The sequence below is a fragment of the Xenopus laevis genome, chromosome 5S (genome assembly GCF_017654675.1).
Source record: "Xenopus laevis strain J_2021 chromosome 5S, Xenopus_laevis_v10.1, whole genome shotgun sequence".
NCBI classification, from domain to species: domain Eukaryota; kingdom Metazoa; phylum Chordata; class Amphibia; order Anura; family Pipidae; genus Xenopus; species Xenopus laevis.
The window spans coordinates 82,240,203-82,264,311 of NC_054380.1; the positions used below are offsets into that span (position 1 = coordinate 82,240,203).

General features: G+C 34.7%; 1 protein-coding gene across 1 annotated transcript in view; it reads left to right on the top strand.

Annotated features, from left to right (window-relative positions):
- Positions 1-24,109, top strand: part of col21a1.S (collagen, type XXI, alpha 1 S homeolog) — a 96,828-nt gene that overhangs the window by 67,499 nt on the left and 5,220 nt on the right. The window contains exons 17-26 of the mRNA XM_018265550.2: positions 4,534-4,587; positions 5,475-5,519; positions 8,929-8,982; positions 13,296-13,349; positions 15,852-15,905; positions 17,464-17,535; positions 18,733-18,768; positions 20,937-20,981; positions 22,823-22,855; positions 23,898-24,044. Of these exons, the coding sequence (XP_018121039.1) occupies positions 4,534-4,587; positions 5,475-5,519; positions 8,929-8,982; positions 13,296-13,349; positions 15,852-15,905; positions 17,464-17,535; positions 18,733-18,768; positions 20,937-20,981; positions 22,823-22,855; positions 23,898-24,044 (594 nt within the window). The remainder of the gene's footprint in view (positions 1-4,533; positions 4,588-5,474; positions 5,520-8,928; positions 8,983-13,295; positions 13,350-15,851; positions 15,906-17,463; positions 17,536-18,732; positions 18,769-20,936; positions 20,982-22,822; positions 22,856-23,897; positions 24,045-24,109) is intronic.

A 24,109-nucleotide genomic window follows, 5' to 3' on the forward strand; every position in this document is an offset into this window, starting at 1 on the left:
ATCTGCTTTAGTTCTGCTTCATTTAAATTAATGTATTTTGAATATTCCAAAGTGCAGAGAGATACATTAATAGAGTGTTAAGTGAATGTGTATAAGGAATGTAATGCGAATGAATTGACACAAAATTATTTTACTAAATGTCCTCTCTCTCATGGTGGGACATTTTATGCTTTCAAAATGTAATTATCTCTGTATGAAATAATTAATTTGAAGTTAAAGTTGCCAAGTCTGGCATTGGTTTAAACAAAGAATAACAATGTCTTATTGTAATGTTTGTTGTATGCATATTCCAGCAAAATAGCTGTGCCAAATGTCTGTATGCAATTCCCTGAGAACATGTGTTTCTTGTTTAACATCTTTATAAATTGAAGGTGCTAATAAATACTCAGCAGTTGTATGTTATAGGATATAGATTTGCATTTCAACTTAAAATCTTACATTTTGTTGGCTTGCTTATTAACAGGGAATAATATAAGCGACTTCTAAATAAACCATAGACCAATCCCCCTGGTTGGCGAGCTTAGGGTACATGTTTGCGCCTTAAATAATTCATTCCTGGCAGTACCTAAATTTGTCAGTTTGGAAGAAAATGTGCAAACAATAATATTCTGTGGCAGCAACTGTTTCCAAATGTGTTATTATGAGATATATATTTTCCTTTAACTTTGCTTTCTAGTCATATTTATTCTATTCATCCGCAATATAAGATTTTTTTTTTTTAAATTTCAGCACTTTCACGCTTATCCATATTTTTCCATTTTAGTATATAGTTAATTGTTTCTGTGGAGTAACTTAGCTGCTATAATGGTCTGGTATTTATAAAACATCCTTTCTTGTGATTCAGGGGCACATTGCATTGAAAAGTCAAGACATCAGTGTTGTGTCATGATTTCCTTCTTATTACTTTACAGAACTGTAAAAACGCAGAACACAAGTGTTTGAAAAAGTTTTAAATAGAACGGTGCTACTACTACATTTCTCACATGTAGCAAGAATTGTTACTAAACTATTCCACATTACCTCTCTACCACTATTATTTTTGACCAAGTTGCTTTTTTTGTGCTACAGCAGAAGTTGTCCTGTGGGTGGGGGTTGTTTTTTTGGTTGTTGGTCTGTAAAAAAAAGACAAGATTGTGTTAATAATCCATAAGCAAATGGCAGAATGTTCATAAAATCTTTTTGATTTAGTATAACCTTGTTGCTCTCTTTCTCCCTCTTGTTGGTTTACTTACCAGAACCTTATAATTAAACAAGACTCCAAGACAAGGAAGGTTCTTTAGAATAACTGAAATATGTATTAAACAAAACATTCGAATCTTGGGAAGTTTGTCACAATGTCACACTTAGCAAGTATGACACGGAGAGCTTCAAACGTCATGCCTATTTGTCTTTATTGGAGCACCATTAACCTCCTGCAGACACCTGGCTTAGGTTTTGTCTCTGCGTATTAAGGAACTGGGGGTGCAGTTGACATTTTATATTATATTATTTATCCCTTTATACAGACAATTACTCGTCATGGGTGGGCGGTTCTCATTATTTATATTATTTATTTCATCACTCTCCTCCCCCTCCCTTTACCTAGAAATTAGATACTATTTAGGTACAGTATATATAGATGGCTAGATTACATTTACATTACAGTTCAATTAGTTGATTGACCTTTACTATACATTTTGCAATGTTAGATCGTGTTTTTATTTTTTGGGGGTTAAGAATGTTAACATTTTTAATGTGCAAATGTTCATATGATTTTTCACTTTTCCCAATATTTGGAGTTTTTAAATGGGCGTTACTGCAACACTAATATTTGTGCGTGAGGGCCATATTTAAATGTTACTATAACTTTTTCACACTTGGCTTCCAATGTAGTTCTTCCTCTAGGCATCTTTATGTTTCTGTTTCCAAACACTGGTGGCTAGGCTCCATTTGACCCTAGCAACCAGAGACATGCTAACAGTAAAAATAGGAGATGTGATGCAAAGGGTTATTCTCCAAATATAGATACAACAGCAAGACTGGCTGCAAAGTATCAATGGGAAACCATGTTGACATCAGAATAACTGTTAAGGTCAAGTACACCTTTACAAAATCAATCATTAGGCTATTTTGGTTATAGTTTAAGGCAAAAAAAACCAACTTACCAGGTGTTTGAAAACTGGATGGATCTTCTGTATCTTATGGCAGCAGATACCCCATATCATTTTTTTGGCCTGAAGGGCTTCTTCCGTCATTTTTTGTTTGACTATTCTTTTGCAGTTGTTAAAATGTTTTTGATCCCATCAGCGGTTGTGTGTACACTGCTCATGCTGTTGACAGATGCTGTGATTTTATTCTGCAGGCTGTTTTTGTGAATAGAATGTACGCAGATCATCATATCTTTCAATGATAGCTGTGATTAGTGTAAAAATTTCTTCAGAGCTAAACCTGTGGCCTTGTTGCCTATCATCATTTGATTGATATTGGTGTGGTCTGAATGGATGTCGTCTTCTGATCTTGGTGGATTGAAGAACTACATGAGCCACGTCTGGAGGTGGTAATGACCTGATTTCACTCACTGTGCTAGGGTCCATTATACTTAAAAATTTTCTAAACAAATTTTCATCTAAGTGGAAAAAATTATGTTTAGGCCTTTGAGACACACTTATAGGCACAGTGACATTAACATCAAATAATGACACAGAGACAATTCAATGTAATTAAAGGTTTCAAACAAACATAACATAGTGACAATGCTTAGCTTCATTTTTGGTTAATTCATTATATTTTTGTGTTGCATCATAGCTACAGCTTCTTTTTTGTACCTATACACCTATCTTGTTGTTATAGTATGTGACCCTAGCAAGCAGCCTGGGTTTGTAATGGCAGATAGGAATAGTATTAGAAATTAACACAGACATAAACTATTTAAATCAAACCTGACACCACAAAATTGCCTTTTAATTGTAAAACATTATCTCCCTGGTCGGTATTGGGTACCCTTTAAAATTATATAGAAGATATGGACAAGTGGATAAATATGTAAAAGTGTAAAGAAGAGTGAAGTTGAGGTTGTTTTTATACACCGTGAAGTGAACATGGTTGTCTTGTGGGTTGTTAGAATGCACAGGGGTTTTATGGTTTACAAGGCCAAAAGTACCAGGAATAGTGAACATTAAGCACCATCTGCAGCATAGAGAGCAAAGACAGTCCCACAAATTTCCAGAACAGCAACTCCTTTTTATAGAGTTTCTATGTCTGGGTGTAGTGTTTAAATAATAACCTTTGTTTTGTTGCGATGAGCCTATAGAAGATGTTGATAGAAAGCTTAGGCAGTGTTGAGCTTTAGCAGAATTATTTTTCGTAGAAAAGAAATTAAAAACGAATGAACTTGACATATGTTGTATTTATGCAATTGTAGACGGAGGTAGAATTTCACGTGTTAAGTTGCTGCATGAAAAAAAGAATCATGACAACCATTTCTGCACAAAACAGAGTCAAAAACAGAAACCAAGATAACAGCAGTACCACTTAATTTAATGTTTTTTTGCATTCACTAAATTCCATATCGCAATTAATTGAATTAGGTACAATAGCACCTTATTCAACGCATGTAAACACATTTTATCTTTATGCACGTTTAGTGCATTGAATTGAATCAAACCCATTACTGGAAATATTATTATCTTTATACACAGTATATTATCTCTATACATAAAGGGGGTTATTTATCAAAGTCCCAATTTATCTCAATATTTTCTGAAAAAACTCTGACCAAATCCGCACAGGTTTTTTGGGCTTATTTATTAGTACACTTTCCTGAAAATTTTGTTTGCGGTAAAAAAGATTTTTTCGGATCTTTCATCCGATTTTCACGATTTTTTCACCCGAAAACTCCAAAAACTTTGGGGTATTGCCAAAAACCCAGCGTACATCAAAAAATCATTGGAACTTCTCCGATTGACTTATATGCAACCTCGACAGGTCTGAGATGCCAGATTTTCAGATTCTGACTTTTCCATCCTCTGGGTTTAATAAATTCTGAAAAATTCGTCCGATTTTATATATATATATATAAAAAAAAAAAACACGATATTTTTGTGATTTTTGCATTCGGAGTTTAGTAAATAACCCCAAAAGTGTACATTTATTGTCAGAATAACAAATAACATTAAAGAATCTATATCTACAATCTCTATCTACAATATATATACCTATTGCTAGATACTGCAAAAGAGGGTAAGTGGCAAGTGCTGTATTTAAGCAATATTAGGGAAATTAAATACTGTGCTTAGCCCATATTTTAACAGAAAATGACTTTTACACCTCAAAACATTTACAAATTCAGTTGACTAAGAAATGAATTTCTGTGGGAAAATCTGAATTTATGAGATACTTAATAAATGAGAATCTTCACAAACATATACTTAACCTGAGTTGATTTTAAAATCCCATGTTTAAATCCCATACAATATGTGAAAACAATGTCTTAGGAAAGAGACATTCATGTAATACTGGAAATTAATACATAGATGTATTCATGTCTTTTCTAAGGGTGAAGAAGGAAAACCAGGTCCTCCAGGAATGGAAGGTCTCCGTGGATTACCTGTAAATACTAATATTTTTTTAGTGAAAATATTTTCCATATGTCAAAGTTCTTAATTTTAGCAGGTTACTAGTGAGTTTTTGTATTATTGATACCCAATGCCAACGTTAATGAAAAGATTATACTGGATGAAGAAATGAAAAACACATGCTCGGAAACACAATTTTTAGTATACACACCATCATATGTGGAAATTATCTAATGAAAAGAAAATGATTTACATTTTTTCATTAGATTGTGATTGTAAAGTTTAATTTTACTAAAGATCTTAAGAGTATTTTAATACCAGTAATAGATGAAGCACACAGGGTACTTTGAACACTACTGTATCAGGGGGAAAATAAGTGGCATCAAAATATTTCTATCTGCTTGCTTTAGATGGGAGTCTTTCCCATAGATTATTATAGCATGCAGTGAAAGGCAGATGGGCACTTCAACACGGTTTTTTTTTTCACCTAAAGCAGCAACCAAAATACCCATTTGTGATTAGCTTAAGTGTTTCAATACGCAAAGACCATTATGGCATACACATCTTTTCCCTGGGCACCCTTTTCTTGTATCTGTGTTTTGTCTACTTCTTATGTTGGCTTGTGCCCCCTTCCCCAAATACCTTCATCTTAGTATGCCTGGTTCTCTTTTGTATTATTGTCAAGTGACTATGTAGAGAATTGTAGTTTATATGTTCTATATTAAAAAGTAAAGATAAATATTGTTCTAAAATAGTTTTGCTTAACAGAAGGAACATAATTGGACAATTTATTTTTTCCATACACCATTATTAAAGACAAATGTAATCCTGCAGCAATGGAACACAAGACACCTTTAATGTTATAATGTAAACAACATGTATAATGTGTGCTGTAAGAGTATTTTTTTTTTATCATTTAAGGGAATACCGGGAATTCCTGGAAATGATGGTGCAAATGGAATCAAGGTATATGACTTTGCTATTATGTAACTGATAGAAGTGTAACATGTATTTATTTAAATGAAATGTAAAATTTAAAGAAACCATTTTCACAAAATTAATATTAGCTGCATATTTGTATTTCTTTGATTTTGCATCATATAACTTGCTTCGTAATTCTTCTAGCTACAAAAAATACTTGTAGCTGTCATTAAGATGCACCATCTCCATGACAAAGGGCAGATTTTATATTGTCATTGATACTGGAGGATGTATCAACCTTATACTACTTGTTTAGATTAACATTCTCCAATGTCACTTACACACACACACTGCTGCCTAGAAACAAAAAATAGTGATTACTGTTCATTATTTGCATATTTTATTTTATTAAAATATGCATATCCTTTAAAGTATGTAAAGCATGTAAGAGTTGCTTTAAATGACATGTAAAGGCAAAAATAATAAAGTACCATTTTTACTTTCTTTAATGAAAAAGAAACCGATCTCCAATATACTTTAATTAAAACATGTCTACCGTTTTTATAAGGAACCTGACTGTACGCAGTGAAATTCTCCCTTCATTTACTGCTGTGGATAGGAATTGTCAGACGGTCCCTAACTGCACTGCAGGGAAACGATCATACTTATGAACAGCAGGGGGAGGCCCCACCTTACTTCCCAGCCATGCAGAACTCAATGACGAGCCATAAGCAGCCCAGATCACATTGAGCAGGTGCACAGCCTTGGTCTTGCAAAGTTACAAGATGTGACCCCCTGTGGCCAACTTTGAATATAAATCATTTGTTTGATTAGGCTTGTGGTGCAGTAAGTTCATGTTTATGTTTAATATACAAAATCTAGTATTTCTAGCATTATTCTATTTTAGACTTTACTTCCCCTTTAAACCACATATATATTTTTTTTTCATGCCTGAAAAAGTAGAAAATTTGTACTGGTATGGGATCCGGAAACCCATTATTCAAAAATTATCTAAATTATGGAAAGGTCATCTCCTTTAGACTCCATTTTATTGACATAATCCAAATTATTAAAAATGATTATTTTTTCTCTGTAAAAATAAAACAGTGCCTTGTAGTTGAGTCAGGAGGGAGCTACATCAATAATGCAGAGAGCAATAGAGCTCTCTGACCTAGAAGAGCCAAATTTCTAGTATAAAGACTGGAAATCCGGCTGTTAAAGTTACAAGGAGCGGCATTTTGCTGCCCTTGTAACCTATCTGGCGCTGCTGACTGAGGTGAGATTTTCACCTGTATTTATGAATCGTGCTCTGTGCAGAAGAGGGAACAATATAAAATAAACAGTATTTAAAGTGAATATACCCCTCTAAACATATACACCATTTTAAGCATAGAAGGTTTAGGGTAAAGAAAGGAGTAGTGCTCTTGTAAAACTACAATTCCCAAAATGAGTTGTAAATGTGCCTCTGTAGAACATAGGCACATCACAAATCTTGGTTAAAACAGCATTTTTCACAAAATATCTTACACGTGCTGCAGGAGATAAAAATGCTCTTTAACCGCAATTTATGATGGGAGGGGATTGGGTTGGAGTATATACACACCTAAGGGCAGATTTATCAAGGGTTGAATTTCGAAATTAAAAATACTTTGAAATTTGACCATCGAATTGGAATACTTTGACTTTGAATATCGAAGTCGAAGTTTTTTTTCATCGAATTTGGGTATCCTGCAGTCGAAGTAAAATCGTTCCATCGAATTCTTAAATCCTTTGAATTGGATGATTCGAAGGATTTCAGCGATCGATCGAACGATTTTACTTCGACTTCCAAAAACTTAGAAAAATGCTCTAGAAGGTCCCCATAGGCTAACATAGCACTTCGGCAGGTTTAGAAGGTTTTTGAAATAGAAGTTTTTTTAAAGAGACAGTACTTCGATTATCGAATGGTCGAAAATTCGAATGGTTTTTACTTCAAATCTCGTAGTATACAAAAAATTACTTAGAATTTTGAATTTTTTAACTTCGGAAATTCCCTTTAGCAGGAAAGATCTGTGTCTCTAAAGATGCCCCAGTAGCTCCCCATCTTCTTTTCTGTTGATTCACTGCACATGCTCTGTGCTGCTGTCACTTACTGAGCTTAGGGACTGACTCAAAATATACAGTACACATAGAATATAAATGTCACAATATAAGGCTGATTAATAATTAATAAAGATAATTACTACATGGCAGCACAGAAACCAATGCAACTAGCATCAGAATTTAACAAACGGCCTTGTAACATCAGCTTCTATTACAGACAATCCTTCATTTTCTGCTTGATACGATCCCTAAGCTGAAGTCCTAGAACATTGCTGTTATTGAGAAGCTGAAACTTTAGGCTGGTGCAATACATTCAGTATATAAAATAACTGGTGATCAAATAATGTGCTTTCTTCAATTGTAAGATGACCTATCTGACATTCCAGATGATAAATGGGCTTTTTCTTTCTTTTATTACATGTACATCCACTGGCTTAGTTAATTTTAGTTAGTTTTTATTTTTCATGAATGATATAGTTTTGATAATATCATGCCATTGTCTCGTATGCAACATATTTTCTTCATCTGCATAACATTTTTTTTCATTCTGATTTCATTTGTTTAATATGATATGTGATAATCAGTGTTCGACTGGCCTCCGGGATACCAGGAAAACTCCCAGTGGTCCCAGGTGTCAGTGGGCCCTTCTGCTCACCCAATTATTTGCCTTGTATGCCTCTACAACAGCAATTGCCCCATTTTTATATAAGAATAAAGAGAAGAAATGGAGGGAAAGACTGATGATAATATTTGAGGAGAAGCGATTAAAAGAAAAAAGAAAGTGAATGACAAGTGGGCCTGGGACCAAAGGTTTTCTGTTGGGCCCCAGGCATTTCAGTCCAATCTGTGTGATATTGATCATTGGCTTTGGAGTATTCTCTGTTAATCTAACTGTGCCTTTGAAAGAATGAGTGCCAATGATTAATAGATATTATGAATTACAGTAGCTGCTACTCTGAGCCTATATAGAATTATAGTATTTTAATGTTAATGCACTATGCTATTATATTAAATATACTGTATATATTTAATGATCTGGCTGGCATCATCTGCAAGTGTATATTTTTTCCTGGTATCTGTGTGGGTTTCCTCCAGTTACTCTTGTTTCCCCCACATTCCATACAGGCAGGTTAATTTGTTCCTGATCAAATTGCCCATAGTGTGTGTGTGAATGTGATGTGAATTCAATTTCTGTTTAGTTTATGTAAATGTGCTGACTTTATATAAATGACTGGAAATAAATGCTACTGAAAACACTATTATAATTTATAAGAAGTAAAAGTAAAACAGTTCAAACTTACCCCTGTTCCAATAATATAGTGTTAAGACGTGTAAGAACATAATTATTGATTAAAATTGATTAATCTTCTAGGGTGAAACTGGACTTCATGGAGAACCAGGTGCCAGAGGACCCACAGGGACTCCTGTAAGTTGAACTATCTGGTATTTCATTAACTGTAGCATAAATTAAATGGAGATCAAAGAAGCCATGAAACTATGGAAAAAAAGTAATATTTTGCAGGCCTATGTTCTCTTCTTTAAACTTTTATGTCCGTTTGCTTAATTCTGAGCATTTGCATGTACTGGCATTAGACAACATATACAGTCGGGTACTGTTTTAAGTTAATTTAATGATATGTTTCATTTCCATTAAAACAAAAAACTGTTGTGAAACCATGGAACATATGGTAGAGAATGCAGCACATACTGTATTTAAGCAATACTGAAAAAAAAAACCCCATGGGACTTTTAGAATTATAATAAAACATTAAGATTCCTGCACAGTGCCTGCCTCTGTTAAGAGTCCTGATCTGAAATAAGAACCATTCAGGTTTAAAATTGTAAACTTTAATCTGAACATTACAAGTGGTCCTTTTTTCTGTTGCAGACTTGTTATACAGGATATTTTCTGCTCATTAAAAAAACAGAAGGAACGGATAAACATAAAAGGTGATAGGTGGAGAATGAGAACATCGTGGGGAGATTACTGGGAGCCTGATGTGAAATTATTTTGATTCAAGAGAAAAAAACTCATTTAAAATAGAAAAATACAGTTGAGACATCCCTAGCCAAGTCAAAACAATCCATCAACCCAAGAAAGCTTCTCCTGAGAGAGTTTTAGGATTAGGATTTTCCTGAGTGGTTTCATCATAAGGAATTTCCAGAAGGGGTTTTTTTTAATACTGAATGACTAATCCAACACACTCTGTTCTGAAAATGTAACTCTTTCTTCAACAACCGTTCAAGATTACCTTACCTTGAAGACCATTTAAAGGGTTACAAGAGAGGACAAGTGCACCAATAGCAAAGCAAGCTATTTACATTGTCTATCTGGCCTTCTTTATGACATTAGAAATTATTACCAAGGAGAACATATATTATGAAACAAGCATTTAATCTGTGTATAAACATAAACATTTGAATTAACACCATTCTAACTATACTGATATATATACTGGTATATAAAATATTTTTCTTTTTCACATTATACATATGAAACAGTATGACTATACAATGGCTGCCACAAGAAATGTAGGCTATAAGGTAAATAACCTTACCTTTAGGGAAGAAGATTCAAAACATGAAATAAATGTAAAAGGTCTCTAAAGACCCACAATATCAATTCTTTATTTGTGTATTTTCCTGGCTGTGGTAGTGCTTTAATACATGAGTCTTATAGAATTGAAATGACAGTGTCTGCCCCTTAATGTATTGCGAGGAGCCAGGGATTCAGTTGTTCAGTTCATGACAAACATATTTGGGAAGGAGTTATGCCAGGAGGCACATTGCTAGGAAGGCACAGAGTGAAAGCTGGGAGACTACAATATGTTTCCGTAAGATATGGTCATGGTCAGTTATTTAGCCCTTAAGCTGAGGCTTAATATGACTTAATATGCTATCATACAATAAATCTGTTAAAGAGTTCAGCAGATACAATAGCCTGTTTTTTTGTCACGATCCTTCACAACAATAATTTATCTTTTAAACATTTTGGAACATTTGTTCCAAACAGATATTTTGGATGGGAAGAGTAGATGGAACTAGCAATAAGGAAAAACTACATTGAATCCAGATGCAATATGAGGTTGGGAATTCCCTTTTGGAAAATATGACTTTGGAATAAATGTTGTGCATTCCAAACTATTCTTGGAGGTAACAGATTCTGAGGGAAACAATGATTTATTGATGCTTTTAAAAACAGTTTAAAAACAATATAAGAAAAAAATGTAGAATTCGTTTTTTTTTTGGTAAATAGTGGTGTAATATAGTTACTTTCCCTATTTGCCCTGTTAAAACATCGTTTTTTTGTAATTCAAACAACAGCAACAAGCAACATTCACTAAACTTGTGTTGAATAAGAGAGTGCACTGTCCTTTAAAGGAGAACTAAAGCCTATCTAAAGAAGTTGGCTAAAAATGTTGTACATTATGTTTTGGGCTTCTGTGCCAGCCCAAGGCAACTGCAGCCCTTAAGCAGTAAAGATCAGTCTTCAAAGATGCACCAGTAGCTCCCCATCTCTTCTGCTGATTCACTGCACATGCTCTGTGCTGCTGTCACTTACTGAACTTAGGGACCAAAGCACAATATACAGTACACATAGAATAGAAATGCCACACTATATGGCTGATTAGTAATTAATACAGATAATCACTACATGGCAGCACAGAAACCATTGCAATTAGCATCGAAATTTAATAATCAGCCCGGTTGCATCAACTTATATTACAGGACAACCTCATTTTCTGCTAGATAATTTGCGATGACTAGTGATGGGCGAATCTTTCCCGTTTCACCAAAAAAATTGCATTGAAGTCATTTTGACGCGTGACAATTTTGACGAGATTGAAAGTTTTATATGTGCGTCGATTTTGTCCAAATGCATTAAAGTCAATGGGCATCCACATTTTTCTCTAGTGAATTTTCATCGCAGTTTTGCAAAGACATTCGCAATCAGTGAAATGTAGAAATTCGTAGCTAATCCATGTCTGCCGAATAAATTCACCCATCACAAGCGATGACCCCTAAACTTAGCTTCTGAACAGCTGTTCAGATCCCCTGAGCATGTGAGTGTCAAAAACATTTTCCAAGATTGTGACCTCCTGTGACAAGTTTAAAGTCCTGGATCATTGCTGCTATTGAGAAGCTGAAAATTAAGGCCGTTGCAATAAGTTCAGTATATAAAATATGGCATTTTAAGTAGGGATGGGCACATTTTTTCACCTTGTTTCGCCGTGGAAATGACTCCCATAGACTTGTATGGCGGCTTGCATCAAAAAAAAGAGAAAAACTATTTTTTTGACGCCCATAGACTTTGGCGTTGGCGACAATTCGCTGGCGGTGAATTTTTTGCGAAATGAAACGGCTCAAATTCTCCCATTAAGCCATATTCATTTTTAAGGTTTAGTTCTCCTTTAACCAGTAACATTCCCTAGTAGTATCAGCATGTCAATTAAGGTGCACCATAGCATGAACACAGAAAAAGGACATAGAGAAAAAAGTTCACCACTTTTTCTTCAGATGAGTAAATCTGTTTTTGATCAGATTTGACCATGCAAATTTGGGTTTGAATTGGGTTGGGTTGCAGCATCTTTTCCGGAAGATTTATTATTTGGTTAACTTCAACCTTTATGGATTTTGTGGATCCCAAGAATTTACTGCTAATCAAATCAGGTACCAAATAACTTTTTATTGATACTGTTGCCAAAAATTGTCCACTTTTGGCCAAATATATATTGACTTTTTCCAATTCTTTTCAGCCACCATGTTACAATCAAAAATTTACAATATGTCGTATTATAGATTTCACTGGCTGAAATCACTTTTTAACTTCTTTTTGTGGGCTAGGGGATCCAACTGAAAAAAGAAAATGAGGCAACTGTTGTTAAAAACAAAATTGGATCAAAACAATAATGACTGCAAGGGTCAGAACCTCCCTTAGAAACATGAGTAATAAGCTGTAGCACCTGTCTGAATCTTTAGCCTAGTTTGTTCTACTGGCCAATAAAAAATGACTGTCATACAAATCATATTTGTAACACTGTTCTATTCTGTACAGCTGTACATGCACTGAAGATAAATTGACATAACGTTACTGCTAAAATCCTGCAGATATATGACTAGCCATGCATTAAATCTATAAAAGAAAAACTCAGGAATAGCCAGGGTGAAGGAGGATTCTGAGGAGTAGTGCTCATTCAAATAATATTTTTCATTTGGTGCAATAAAGGATAAAGGTGCTTTTGTTTACTTATACTTATACTTTACTTATTGTGTGAATTCCTTTCGGTAGATAATCCTTGAAGGCTTATATTTCATTAATATATTAACAAACACAGATTATAGAAATGCATGTCATTCACTATTCCATTAGTAGCAAGCACTTCCAATATTCACCTTTAACATGAAAAATTAAACATTCTGCAATCTCCTCTGTATTCACATTGGATTAGTATTGTTAATTATGGATGGAAACAATATGGGGCAAACCCTGCATACTACATTGATACAATTTAAAGGAAAGTGCTACTAAATTGTACATGAACAGCAATGATCATCATAATTACTAGTTCGTAGCTTAGCAAATATTTTGTTGTTCACTGCAGCTTATGACTGTGTAGGTTATTGGAATTGAGGATTGCAGGATAACTAAGCCATTCAGAGGAATGTCAGTAACAGTAGACAGTGACACCAGAATTCATTGGGTTTTTTTTTAAAGAGATGCTGTTTCTTATATTTTAGGGGATATCGGGACCAGAAGGCATATCTGGCCCACAAGGACCTGTGGGTCCTAAGGTAAGACTAAATAATATAAAACATTTGCTGTGCATGCTGCTTGAGAGAAGAGTAGGGAGTCAGTTAGAAGGTAAAAAGAAAGTAAAGAACTCTACACCAAGGGGCACATTTACAAAAGGTCGAATATCGAGGGTTAATAAACCCTCGAATTCGACCCTCAAAGTAAAATCCTACGAATTTGAATATCGAATTCAAAGGATTTACCGCAAATCCTACGATTGAAGGAAAAATCATTCGAAAAATTGGACGATTCGAAGGATTTTAATCGATCAATCAAAGGATTTTCCTTCGATCAAAAAATCCTTTGAAAACTGATGGGAAAGGTCCCCATAGGCTAACATTGTACCTCAGTAGGTTTAAACTGCCGAAGTATGTAGTCGAAGTTTTTTTTAAAAGAGACAGTACTTCGACTATCGAATGGTCGAATAGTGGAACGATTTTTAGTCCAAATCGTTCGAGTCGAAGTCGTAGTTGAAGGTCATAGTAGCCTATTCGATGGTCGAAGTACCCAAAAAAATACTTCGAAATTCGAAGTTTTTTTTACTTCGAATCCTTCACTCGAGCTTAGTAAATGTGCCCCATAAAGTTTTTTCTTTTACTCTGCACACTTTACCCTATTTCAAGGAGGCAATTTATTAAACTGTGACTTTTTGTTGACAAATCCCAAAAAAGTTGCGGGAAAAAAAGTACATCCTTTTCCAGGATTTATTATGTATCAAAACTGTGACAATTCTGAATATGAAGATACTCCAGCTAAAACCGTTTGAAATCATGTAGTAGTCAATGGCAGATGTTCCCTTTTACAACTGGAAGATCTTTTATTTGTAGTTTTAGAGGTTTTAATATGTTTTTGTGTGACAATAAAAAAAGTCATAGTTATTGTGCCACAAGTTGAAAAAGTTGCGGTTTTCTTTTCTGCAACCATTCTCGGTTCATGCTTTTTTTCAGTTTGGATCTTTTTATAAATTTCATGACATTCGTAGTTTTAGAGAAAGTGAGTTTGGTTGCTAATAGTGATGGGCGAATTTGAAAACTTTGCGAAATTCGCGAAACAGCGAAAAATTTGCGAAACGGCGTCTCGTTTTTGACGCCGGCGCCCATTTTCTTCCCATTTTTTCGGAAAATTTTTTTTTGACGCCGGCGGATTTTTGCCGCAAATTTTCGCAGGCGTTTCACGAATTTATTCGCTGGTGGTGAATCGCGCAAATTCGGCGCAAATTCGTGCCTGGTGAATAAATTCGCCCATCACTAGTTGCTAAAATAAATCTGTTGATAAGTAGGCCTCCATGTATATTAAAGGGTTCATTTATGACTACCGGCCTTGCATAATTATAGCAGACCTGTAGGTCCCCCAATGAATATAGTGATGACTGTGACACATTTTTCACATGATCTGGTTACCTCTTAATATTCCTCTCTAACTGGTTGTGTAACATATTATAGAGTAAACAGTTTTAGGGCTCATTTACTTCCACAAGTGCAGTGTGCAAGTGCAATTTTGAGCACAGTTGCCATGCTTTTGCCCACAATGTAGCATTTTTTTCCAAGAATTCTACAGTCATTACGGGCACATTGAATCTGATGCATGAAAATTGGGCCCTATTTGCCAATATTATTACAATTGCAAATATGCTTCAGGTGCAGTTGCGCTAAATATTTTCAAAGTCGGTCTGGCATCGTTTCCAGTGTTCAGTTCAGAGTTGCAACTGACATGTGCACCCTCATTTTTGTCACAACTGAATCATACAAATTGATGCAGGGCCCTGTGGGAACCTTGGAGCTATAACCTGTTCAGGAGGTGGTGGTAGCTCCTAGGTTCCTCTGTGTCAGTAGCCACAGCAGAGCTTGATTTGGAGCAGAAGTCTGTAAGAACTGAGAGGTGGTGATCACAGCTATACAGCAGTACGAAGATCACATTTTTACACAAATACCTTAAATGAAATAGTTTTTTATGCTCAATTTACTGCGTGGTAAAGTACAAGTTGTTCACTGTTGTGGACATAACTGAGCACTAGAGGTGTATTTGCACCTTCTATTGTAAGTGAACACAGAAATCTCTCACTATAAAAGTTCAAGATATTTCAAAATTGCCTCTAAATGTGAGTTTTAATTACCACTCAATAGTTTCTATCATCTGTTTGCATTTAAACTGGAGATCTCAACTGATCACAAAGAAACATAGAAAAGAAAAAGGCTGAAAGTACCTATATGGCTGTACTACTGGAATTAGTAAATTACTATAATCCTTTATTTAGCTACAGTACTGCTGACATATTCTACAGAAATGATAAATCAGACCTTTCCCCAATGTTATTAACAATCTAAGGTTCCTATCACACACAAGTACACTATAATGGAGTACCTGAAAAATAAGCATTGGAAGAACATTGTAACACATTACAGATGATGAACTACAGTATATTGGGGAATCTACATGTCATTTATAGAGTTTGCAACTGCTCTGATGGTATTAAATATCATAAATTACTGAAAACTTTACAGGGAAATAAAGGAGAAACTGGTCCAACTGGCAAAGCAAGCCCTGCAGGAATGAAGGTACAGTTTATCATTTTATTTACCTTATTTAATAAGAATCAAGATGTAAAAAATAAATAAATCACCAATGTTTAGTAATTTGGAATTAATGGCTAAATTTGTTTCAGTATTCAATATCATGTTGTTAATGCATTTAGCATTATTAAAGAGGACATAGGTGTACGTTTAGTAATTAGTGCCCTAGACATGTTATCCTGTAAGTACCTCCTTCTAAATGTCATGGATCCCTGGCATAGTGGATAAAGCAGATGAGCTTGTTATTCATTTGTCTTCAAATATCTGGTTGAACAAAAGAAAAATGGTTCACCAAAATGTCATATACTTTCAAGATGGCTGTTCTGCTGTTATTTTATGGGATGAATGTTCAGAAGAAACCCTCAATGTGCAGTGCCTCAAGTTTATTACTACTTAAAATTCCTGCTTTAACTTAAATTTGAACTTAATTTTCATTTTGGTTAAATTAAAACTTGTATACTTTAGCCAATCACTCACTAGCATCTGTGTATATGCTTATAAATGAACTGAAACAGACCCTATCCATTAAATCCCCAAATATGTACTGTACATCTATAGATCCCTATATAGGCATACTATTATGAATTGTTGTCAAATAAAAAGTTCAATTTATTAAACACCTAAAGTATTGACAGCACAAGCTTCTATGAATAAAAATACAAAAAAATAAACTGGACTTGCCTCCCTAAATACTGCAACTTCAAGCTGACCCACCATTCCTACAAGACTTTACCTTTTGTCCCCTCTCCCATCTTCTATACTTGGGCCCAGTACTTTGCAATTTTAGAAAACTAAACAGGTATGAGACCTGTTGTACAGAATGCTCTGGACCTGAGATTCTCTCGATGAGGGGTCTGTAATCTGGATCTCCATGCTTTAAAACTAGTAAAAAAAAATCAGTTAAACATAAAATAAACCTAATAGGATTATTATAATTATATCTTAGTTGAGATCAAGTACTTGTACTGTTTTTTATTACAGCGAAAAAAAAAGGAAATACGTTTTTAAATTTTGAATTATTTGATCAAAATGGAGTCTATGGGAGATGGCCTTCCCATAAGTCGGAGCTTTCTGGATAACAGATCCCATATCTGTATACAGAATGTTCAACACACCCAATTAAAAGCAAAAAGTTCAACAATTCTACATTTTCTCTTACTGTTCATGTTATGTGGTGCCTGATAGAACAATTTGTAAGGCCATGTCAAATTGTTCACTTATATAACCTTAGTTTCCATTAGACTTTAGCTACACATATTTATAAAAATCCTCTTTTGCTTATTTTGGGCTGTGTGTTATATATTCTGATTAATGGTGTTTTGTAAATGCAAAGTTTCTTTCAATAAAGTAGGTTACAAAAAAAAGACACAAAAATAAGTACATTTTGTTCATATGGCAAATATTAAACACTATTCTAAAGTTAAATTACCCATCATGGTTATTGTTATCACTAGTGTTTTCATTTAACAAATTATTGGTGAGTATCATACTCACTCATGTCTGTTATGTTTTGATACCATCTCCACTCATATCTATTGACTAGGGAGAAAGGGGTGAAATGGGCCTCCCAGGGCAACAAGGATACACAGGGATACCAGGACTCATGGGTCCAAAGGTAACATCCAGCATGCCAGTTAAATGCTCTTGTTCTAAAGCATTGCTTTATGTAAGTGAGCTTAAAATTGTAAGGGGGTCATTTATTAAAAATTTGGGTTTTTTTTCACTTGAAAACTCGAATTTTTAGAGCAAAAAAAAGTTGAATTTTTCAAGATTTATTATACCTTGTGGCACCTAAAAGTCCCAATCTGAAAATACTCCATCTCCAAGCTGTTGAGGTCCTGTATACAGTAAGTCAATAGCAGAGGTATGATGTCAAATTTGAAGAAATTATGGTCTGCGCTGGGTTTTGTACAAAAATCTGAAAAATGTGTTGTTTTCAGGCAATATCATGAGAAATTTGAACATTTCTGGCATCAAACTCGAAAAATTAAAATTTTTACACAATTTTTTTGTTTTTTTCAATTTGGATTTTTCGAGTTTTTGCAATGATAATTAAGGTAAAATCGTGGATGGGAGTTTGCTCTGACTTTTTTTTATTAAACTTGTGAGAAAAAATTGGATTTTAGTAAATAACCCCCTAAATTTTATAGGGGCATACAAATAAATATAGTACATCTGGGGCTGGGGGGACATATACATTCTGATAAGAAACACTGATTGATGTGCCTAACACAGTTTTTTTTTTACATATATGAAACCTTCAACAAACTTGCGTTTTTTTCAAAAATGCATCAGTTAAATAATCAGCCACTCTTTACTGCTGCAATGCAAGTTGGAGTGATATCACCCTCTGCCCTTCCCTTCCCCTAGCAGCCCATCAGCAGAACAATGGGAAGGTAACCAGATAACAGCTCCCTGGTAGATCTAAGAACAGCTTTCAATGGTAAAAATCCATGTCTCACTGCAACGACTTAAGTTACATTGAGTAGAAGAAACAATAGCCTGTCAAAAAGCAGTTCCATAGTGTAACACTGGCTCTTTCTGAAAGCACATAACCAGGCAAAATGACCTGAGATGGCCGCCTGCACCAATATTACGACTAAAATAAAATACATTTGTTGGATTAAGAATGACATTTTACATGGTAAAATGTTAAATAGATCCTGGTAATACTATAGGATTTGTAAAATCCTTTGCTTCAGAAATCATTCTGTACCTTTGCGTGTACAGCTGGCAGATGCACACAGTAATTTTATGTTCCATAATTATGTTGTTATAATAAAAGTAAAATATTTTTTCATATTTTTTTCAGGGCGATAAAGGAAATCATGGAGAAAAAGGGTCTCAGGTATATCTATGTACTGGCTGACTATAAATAATAAAATAATGAAAACTGGTTCTTTTATATTGGTATTGTATTTACCAAATTCATTTTATTTTCCCCAAAAAATTTTATGGGTCTGCACATTTTAGGTTAGCAAAAAGTAGGGAAATGTGTAAAATAGTGTGAAAAGTGGTGAAAATAAATGGCTTATTTGTAAACCTCCTTAGTGGTCCTTCAATGTGAATTAATGCCATGCATTTTGTCCTTGTAAAAGTGTGTATTTTCTTTAAAGGCTGTTGTTAAAAAAAAAGGACAGCATTATTTCCAACATTTATTTCAATGAGGCAAATTCAAACAGAAGAATTTTTAGTGCAAAGTTGTGCAAAAAGCTGTGTCCAAAAAGTGTTACAAAGCGTTACAATGACATGCTATTTTACACCATGGCAATGGGTGGTGTATTTAAATTATTAATGCTTGAGCGAATGACTACAAAGTCAATACCATGCAATCTAGAGAGGGGCATCAGCTTTTTTTCTTGCATGATCTTTGTGCCTTGTTGGACTAGGTGACCTAGTATTCTCTGAAAATCTCTTGTACTGCCAAGAGGATTAAACAATTAAAAACTATCTTTTCTTCTAAAGATACTTTTTTTTCATATAAGACAATTGGAGTATTGGCTCAGGTTGTGATTGATATCACAATTGATATCATGATATCAGAAATGAATTTAGTTAAAGACTTTTGTTTTCTAAAAATAAAACATATCTCACTAATGATATTTCAGTTATCATCACAAAGTACTTAACGCCAACAGCAAAAAAGATTTATCTTGCTCTTAATTTGTTTTTAAGATTCCTTTTTGGTAAATAAGCCAAGCATTCCATCCTACTAGGACATTTCCTGAAGGGACACAGTATTTACTCTAACCCTTATTATGCCTTTACACACAATAGTTTCCATCCCCTGAGCTTGTGCTGTTAGCAAGGAGGCTGCAAGGAATCAAACAGTCTTTACAACGACCCTTCCTGCAGAATCTCTGGAATTTGTAAAGAAAATGCATTCAGATGATAAAGCAGACATGATTAGCTATTGAAGATATTTCAATGCTTTAAATGCATATCTTTGTTTAACATGAAGCCGATAAATAGGGCTTGTAATGAAAGTATACTTTGCTTATTAAATAAATATGGGGAAATGTAATAAAAGTCATTAAGAGAAAAAATAAGCACAATGCATTCAGAGTGTTCTCTGGTAAGCACATGTGTTAAACTAGTCATTAACCACTGGAAAACATATTTATACTGGTAGCATTTATTTTGTGACAGAAAGACCATACCACCCTCAAGCAATACATTGCTAAATTCTTGATTTTGCAAATTTTAAATGAGTGCTTGTGTACATTCTATTGATTTGGGACCATGTTCTTTCTACATTTCACTGAGCTCTAGATATTGGCTGAGGGTTCAAACCCCTTGTCAGTGAAAGGTGGAATAATAAGCATCTCACTAGGGTTCCTATGGTGTAAATGCATAAGAGATAAAAAAAATACATTTGTTATGCAGGTGTACACATTACCCCATTAATAATGTACATCTTTATCTGATATGTATCATATCTTTGGGCAAGGGCATTCCTGCCGTTTTGCCATTGCTTTATGATTCATATTCCTGTTTTCCCAATTAATGTCTAAGATAAGAGCAGCATAGACAGTGCTGGACTGGGATGCCAGGGGCCCACCAGAATATGATGGTATTTTTAGTAGTACCATCTGGGCCCATTCTCCAAGCTAATTTTCTTCCACTTCTCACTCAACCTTTTTGTTTTCTTAGTACTTTTCTTTACATGGTATACTATATTCTCCATCTATCTGGCCCCTTTATTTCCATAAAGAATTAGAGAATGAACATGAAAGTTTTACAAATGCTTAGAAGCAGGAGGGCCCACTGACCTCTGGGCCCACCGAGAGTTTCCCTGGTGGGCCAGTCCGACACTGAGTATAGAGCAGACCAATCTTACCTGCCATGTTCTAATAAAAGTACCAAATGTTTCTGTGCTTCATCTGAACTAACACAACAGAATCATTAACCCACTACTAGCCAAGCAGTTTATCACAATAACAACTTTATTGCAGTTTATACTAATATATCATTTTACCATTTTCCTCATATTGTTGTATTGTGACAACATTAAAGGGTCAAAAAGGAGAACACGGTTCCTCTGGCATGCCAGGATTAAAGGTAATATATACAATCAAGTACATTAATCATTACATTAATAATCATGTAATATATGGTTTGGCAAAATATATCCCTCCCAGAATGCAGGATTAACTCTTGTGGTCTTCCTGCTGCACTTGCCCTGTGTGCCGGTGAACTTCTTTCCTATTATATGGTAGGGTTCCACGCTATACAATTTATTGAGAAGGTAAGGGCGTGGGAGCTCCATGTCTCTGCAAATGGTCTCCAAGCTGGGATTGTGTTGTGGGGCTGGAGTTACTTGGAGAGCTAAACAACCAACTAGACACTATGGGGCAGATTTACTAAGGGTCGAACGTTTTTTACTTTGAATCGTTCAAATCATTCGATTCGATCGAATTCGATCGAATTTGATCCATTTGATGGTCGAAGTACCCAAAAAAATACTTCGAAATTCGAATTTCTTTTCATTCGAATCCTTCACTCGAGCTTAGTAAATCGGCCCCTATGACTGTGATTGTGGTTTTTTATTGTGTCAAATGGTACAAAGTTTGCTACAGGTGTAGTCCCGTTTAGCAACCAGTTAACAGATAACCACCTATTTAAAAGCAAGTATGTTATTAGTCGCTATGGGTTCCTTCATCTGGACAAACGTTGTACATTTTATTACATATGCAGGTAGCAGTATTATGACATTGCATTGAGAATAATCTTTTCCAATAAACATTTTTAAAAATATGGAAAATCCTCACTTAGTCATATGAAAAAGCAAAAGCTACTGGCCACAACCTCCTAACTTAGATTTTACTAATGATAAAAAAAACAATGTTTTTCTGCTCATGACTGGGCACTCATGCAAAAACTGTTCAATCATCATACTGTCTAAAGAGGGATGGTCATTTAATACACAATGTGCAATTGTGCAGAACAGCAGTAACCTACAATAAACATTCAACAGTTACCTTGTTTTTCAAGTCCTAGCTAGAATATAAAAAAGTAATTTCTCATTGTAAATCCTACAAATGGCCTCTCCATTTGCTACAATGGCAATCCCCTGGACTTGCAAGGTACACTTGTGGGTCAAGCAATTATCTGGATTAATAAGGGGCAGATTTAGTAAGAGTCAAATTGTCACATTTGATTTTTCGAAAAAATTTTATAGTCAGATTCGACTAGGTAATTATCCAAACTTGATTCAAGTTTTTTTTAAAAATTCGAATTAGATTTTCAAAATCTATCATAATCCTATTTACTGTTTAAGTCAATGGGAGAGGTCCAGGGCTCAATTTGGAGATGTTTGCAACCTTCCTGACATTCAAGTTTTATTTAAGAGAAAAAACTCGAATCAAGTATGATCTAATTTGAATCAAATTCGATTCGGGTTTTCAGGTTGTTTAAATTGGTCAGATTTTTAACAATTCAATTTTATTAATAATTTTCGCCAGGTCGAATTTCGAATTCATTCGAATTTAAAGGATTTAAAAAAAATTCAAAATTCCATCCTTGGTAAATGTGCCTCCCAGTGTTTCTGACCCATGAGTGCACCATGTTGTTCCAGGTAATTGCCATTCAAATCAAGGATGGGACAGTGCTACATGTTTTACCTACAATGCCCCGAGCTGGAAATTGCATGAGCAGTAAAGCATTCCAATTCACCCTGTGTGTCATTTCCCTTATGAACATTTTAACCTAATGTACATTAGTGAATAATACCCAAAGACTGTCAACATGAGAGGTCATACAGTATGTGGTCCTGTTCATTGTTTGCAATAGATCTGGTGACACATTTGATTCAGATGCATGTCTACATTATGTTTTGACTAGTTTTAATTTCATACTGATACATGTCAAGTGATAACCCTACTGTTTTCTATTTTCTCAAGGGTGAACCTGGAGTCATTGGTTCTAAAGGAGAGGTAACTTTTGAATAACTGAAATAAGAGCTGAACTTTGTCATGTGACTATCATTGTACTGAGAATGGAATAAATCTACATATCGATGAGTTAACCCACTAATAACTAATTGGAGCCTTGGTAAATTGTATGCTTAAGCAAGGATAGCTGTACACATCAGAAGAAGAGAATGCTCTTTTTAATTAAACACTGACAATATCATATTGTGCATCAATTCATCTAGTGTGAACAGATTTCCTTTTCTTGTGTGCATTGATGGGAATAAACAGATGAATAACCTTTGACCAGTTGGGGGCAGATTTATCAAAGGTTGAGGTGAATTTTCGAATGAAAAAATTCAAAGTTCGAGCTATTTTTTGTGTACTTCAACTAGCGAATAGTCCAAATTCAATTTGAATTTGAAAAAAATTAGAAAATTCAAATATCGAAATTTATCATGTACTGTCTCTTTAAAAATTCGACTTCGACCATTCGCCATCTAAAACTTGTCGAATTGCTGTTTTACCCTTATGGGGACCTCCTAGAACTTATTTGGAGTCAATTGGGGGACTTTGAAAAATCAAAGTTTTTTTGGGGAAAAACTTTGAATCGAATTCGATCGTATGCGATATTACTTCGATTCGAACGATCCGAATTCGGCCAAATATGGACCTATTAGATCGAAAACGGACCGATTCGACCAAAAAAACTTTTGACTTAATTTCAGTTGGTGTTTTTGGATTTGAATTTCGAAGTTTTTTCAATTTGAAAATTGACCCTTGATAAATATGCCCCTTAGTGTGCATTAGGGCAGTTAGATATTGAACAAATTACTAACATACAGCAGCCCTATATAAAGTTGGTACTATCCCTCTTTCTTTGAGGGTCTTTCCTTGACTTTGTGAGGAGGGCTAAAACTTAAGAGGCACAAAGCTGCACTAACTGAGAAAAAATGTTCTAAGTATTCTGTTCCATTGTAAAACCATAGTAATGTTTTTAAAATAACTTAATAAAATTACGTGGTTCTAAAATTCAGATATGTTGTAATATTAATGTTACTTTTAGAAAGGAGAATCTGGTGAGCCTGGACATCGGGGATTAACTGGACCAAGAGGAGAGCCTGGCAATATAGGATTAATTGGTGCCCCTGGCCCCAGAGGTATGAGTGGTGAAAGAGGGATGTCGGGACTACCTGGACAAAAAGGACAACAGGTAGGTTATATAACTTTTTTGCTTCAAATACTACAGGGAGTCACTATGGTATTACAACTACAGAT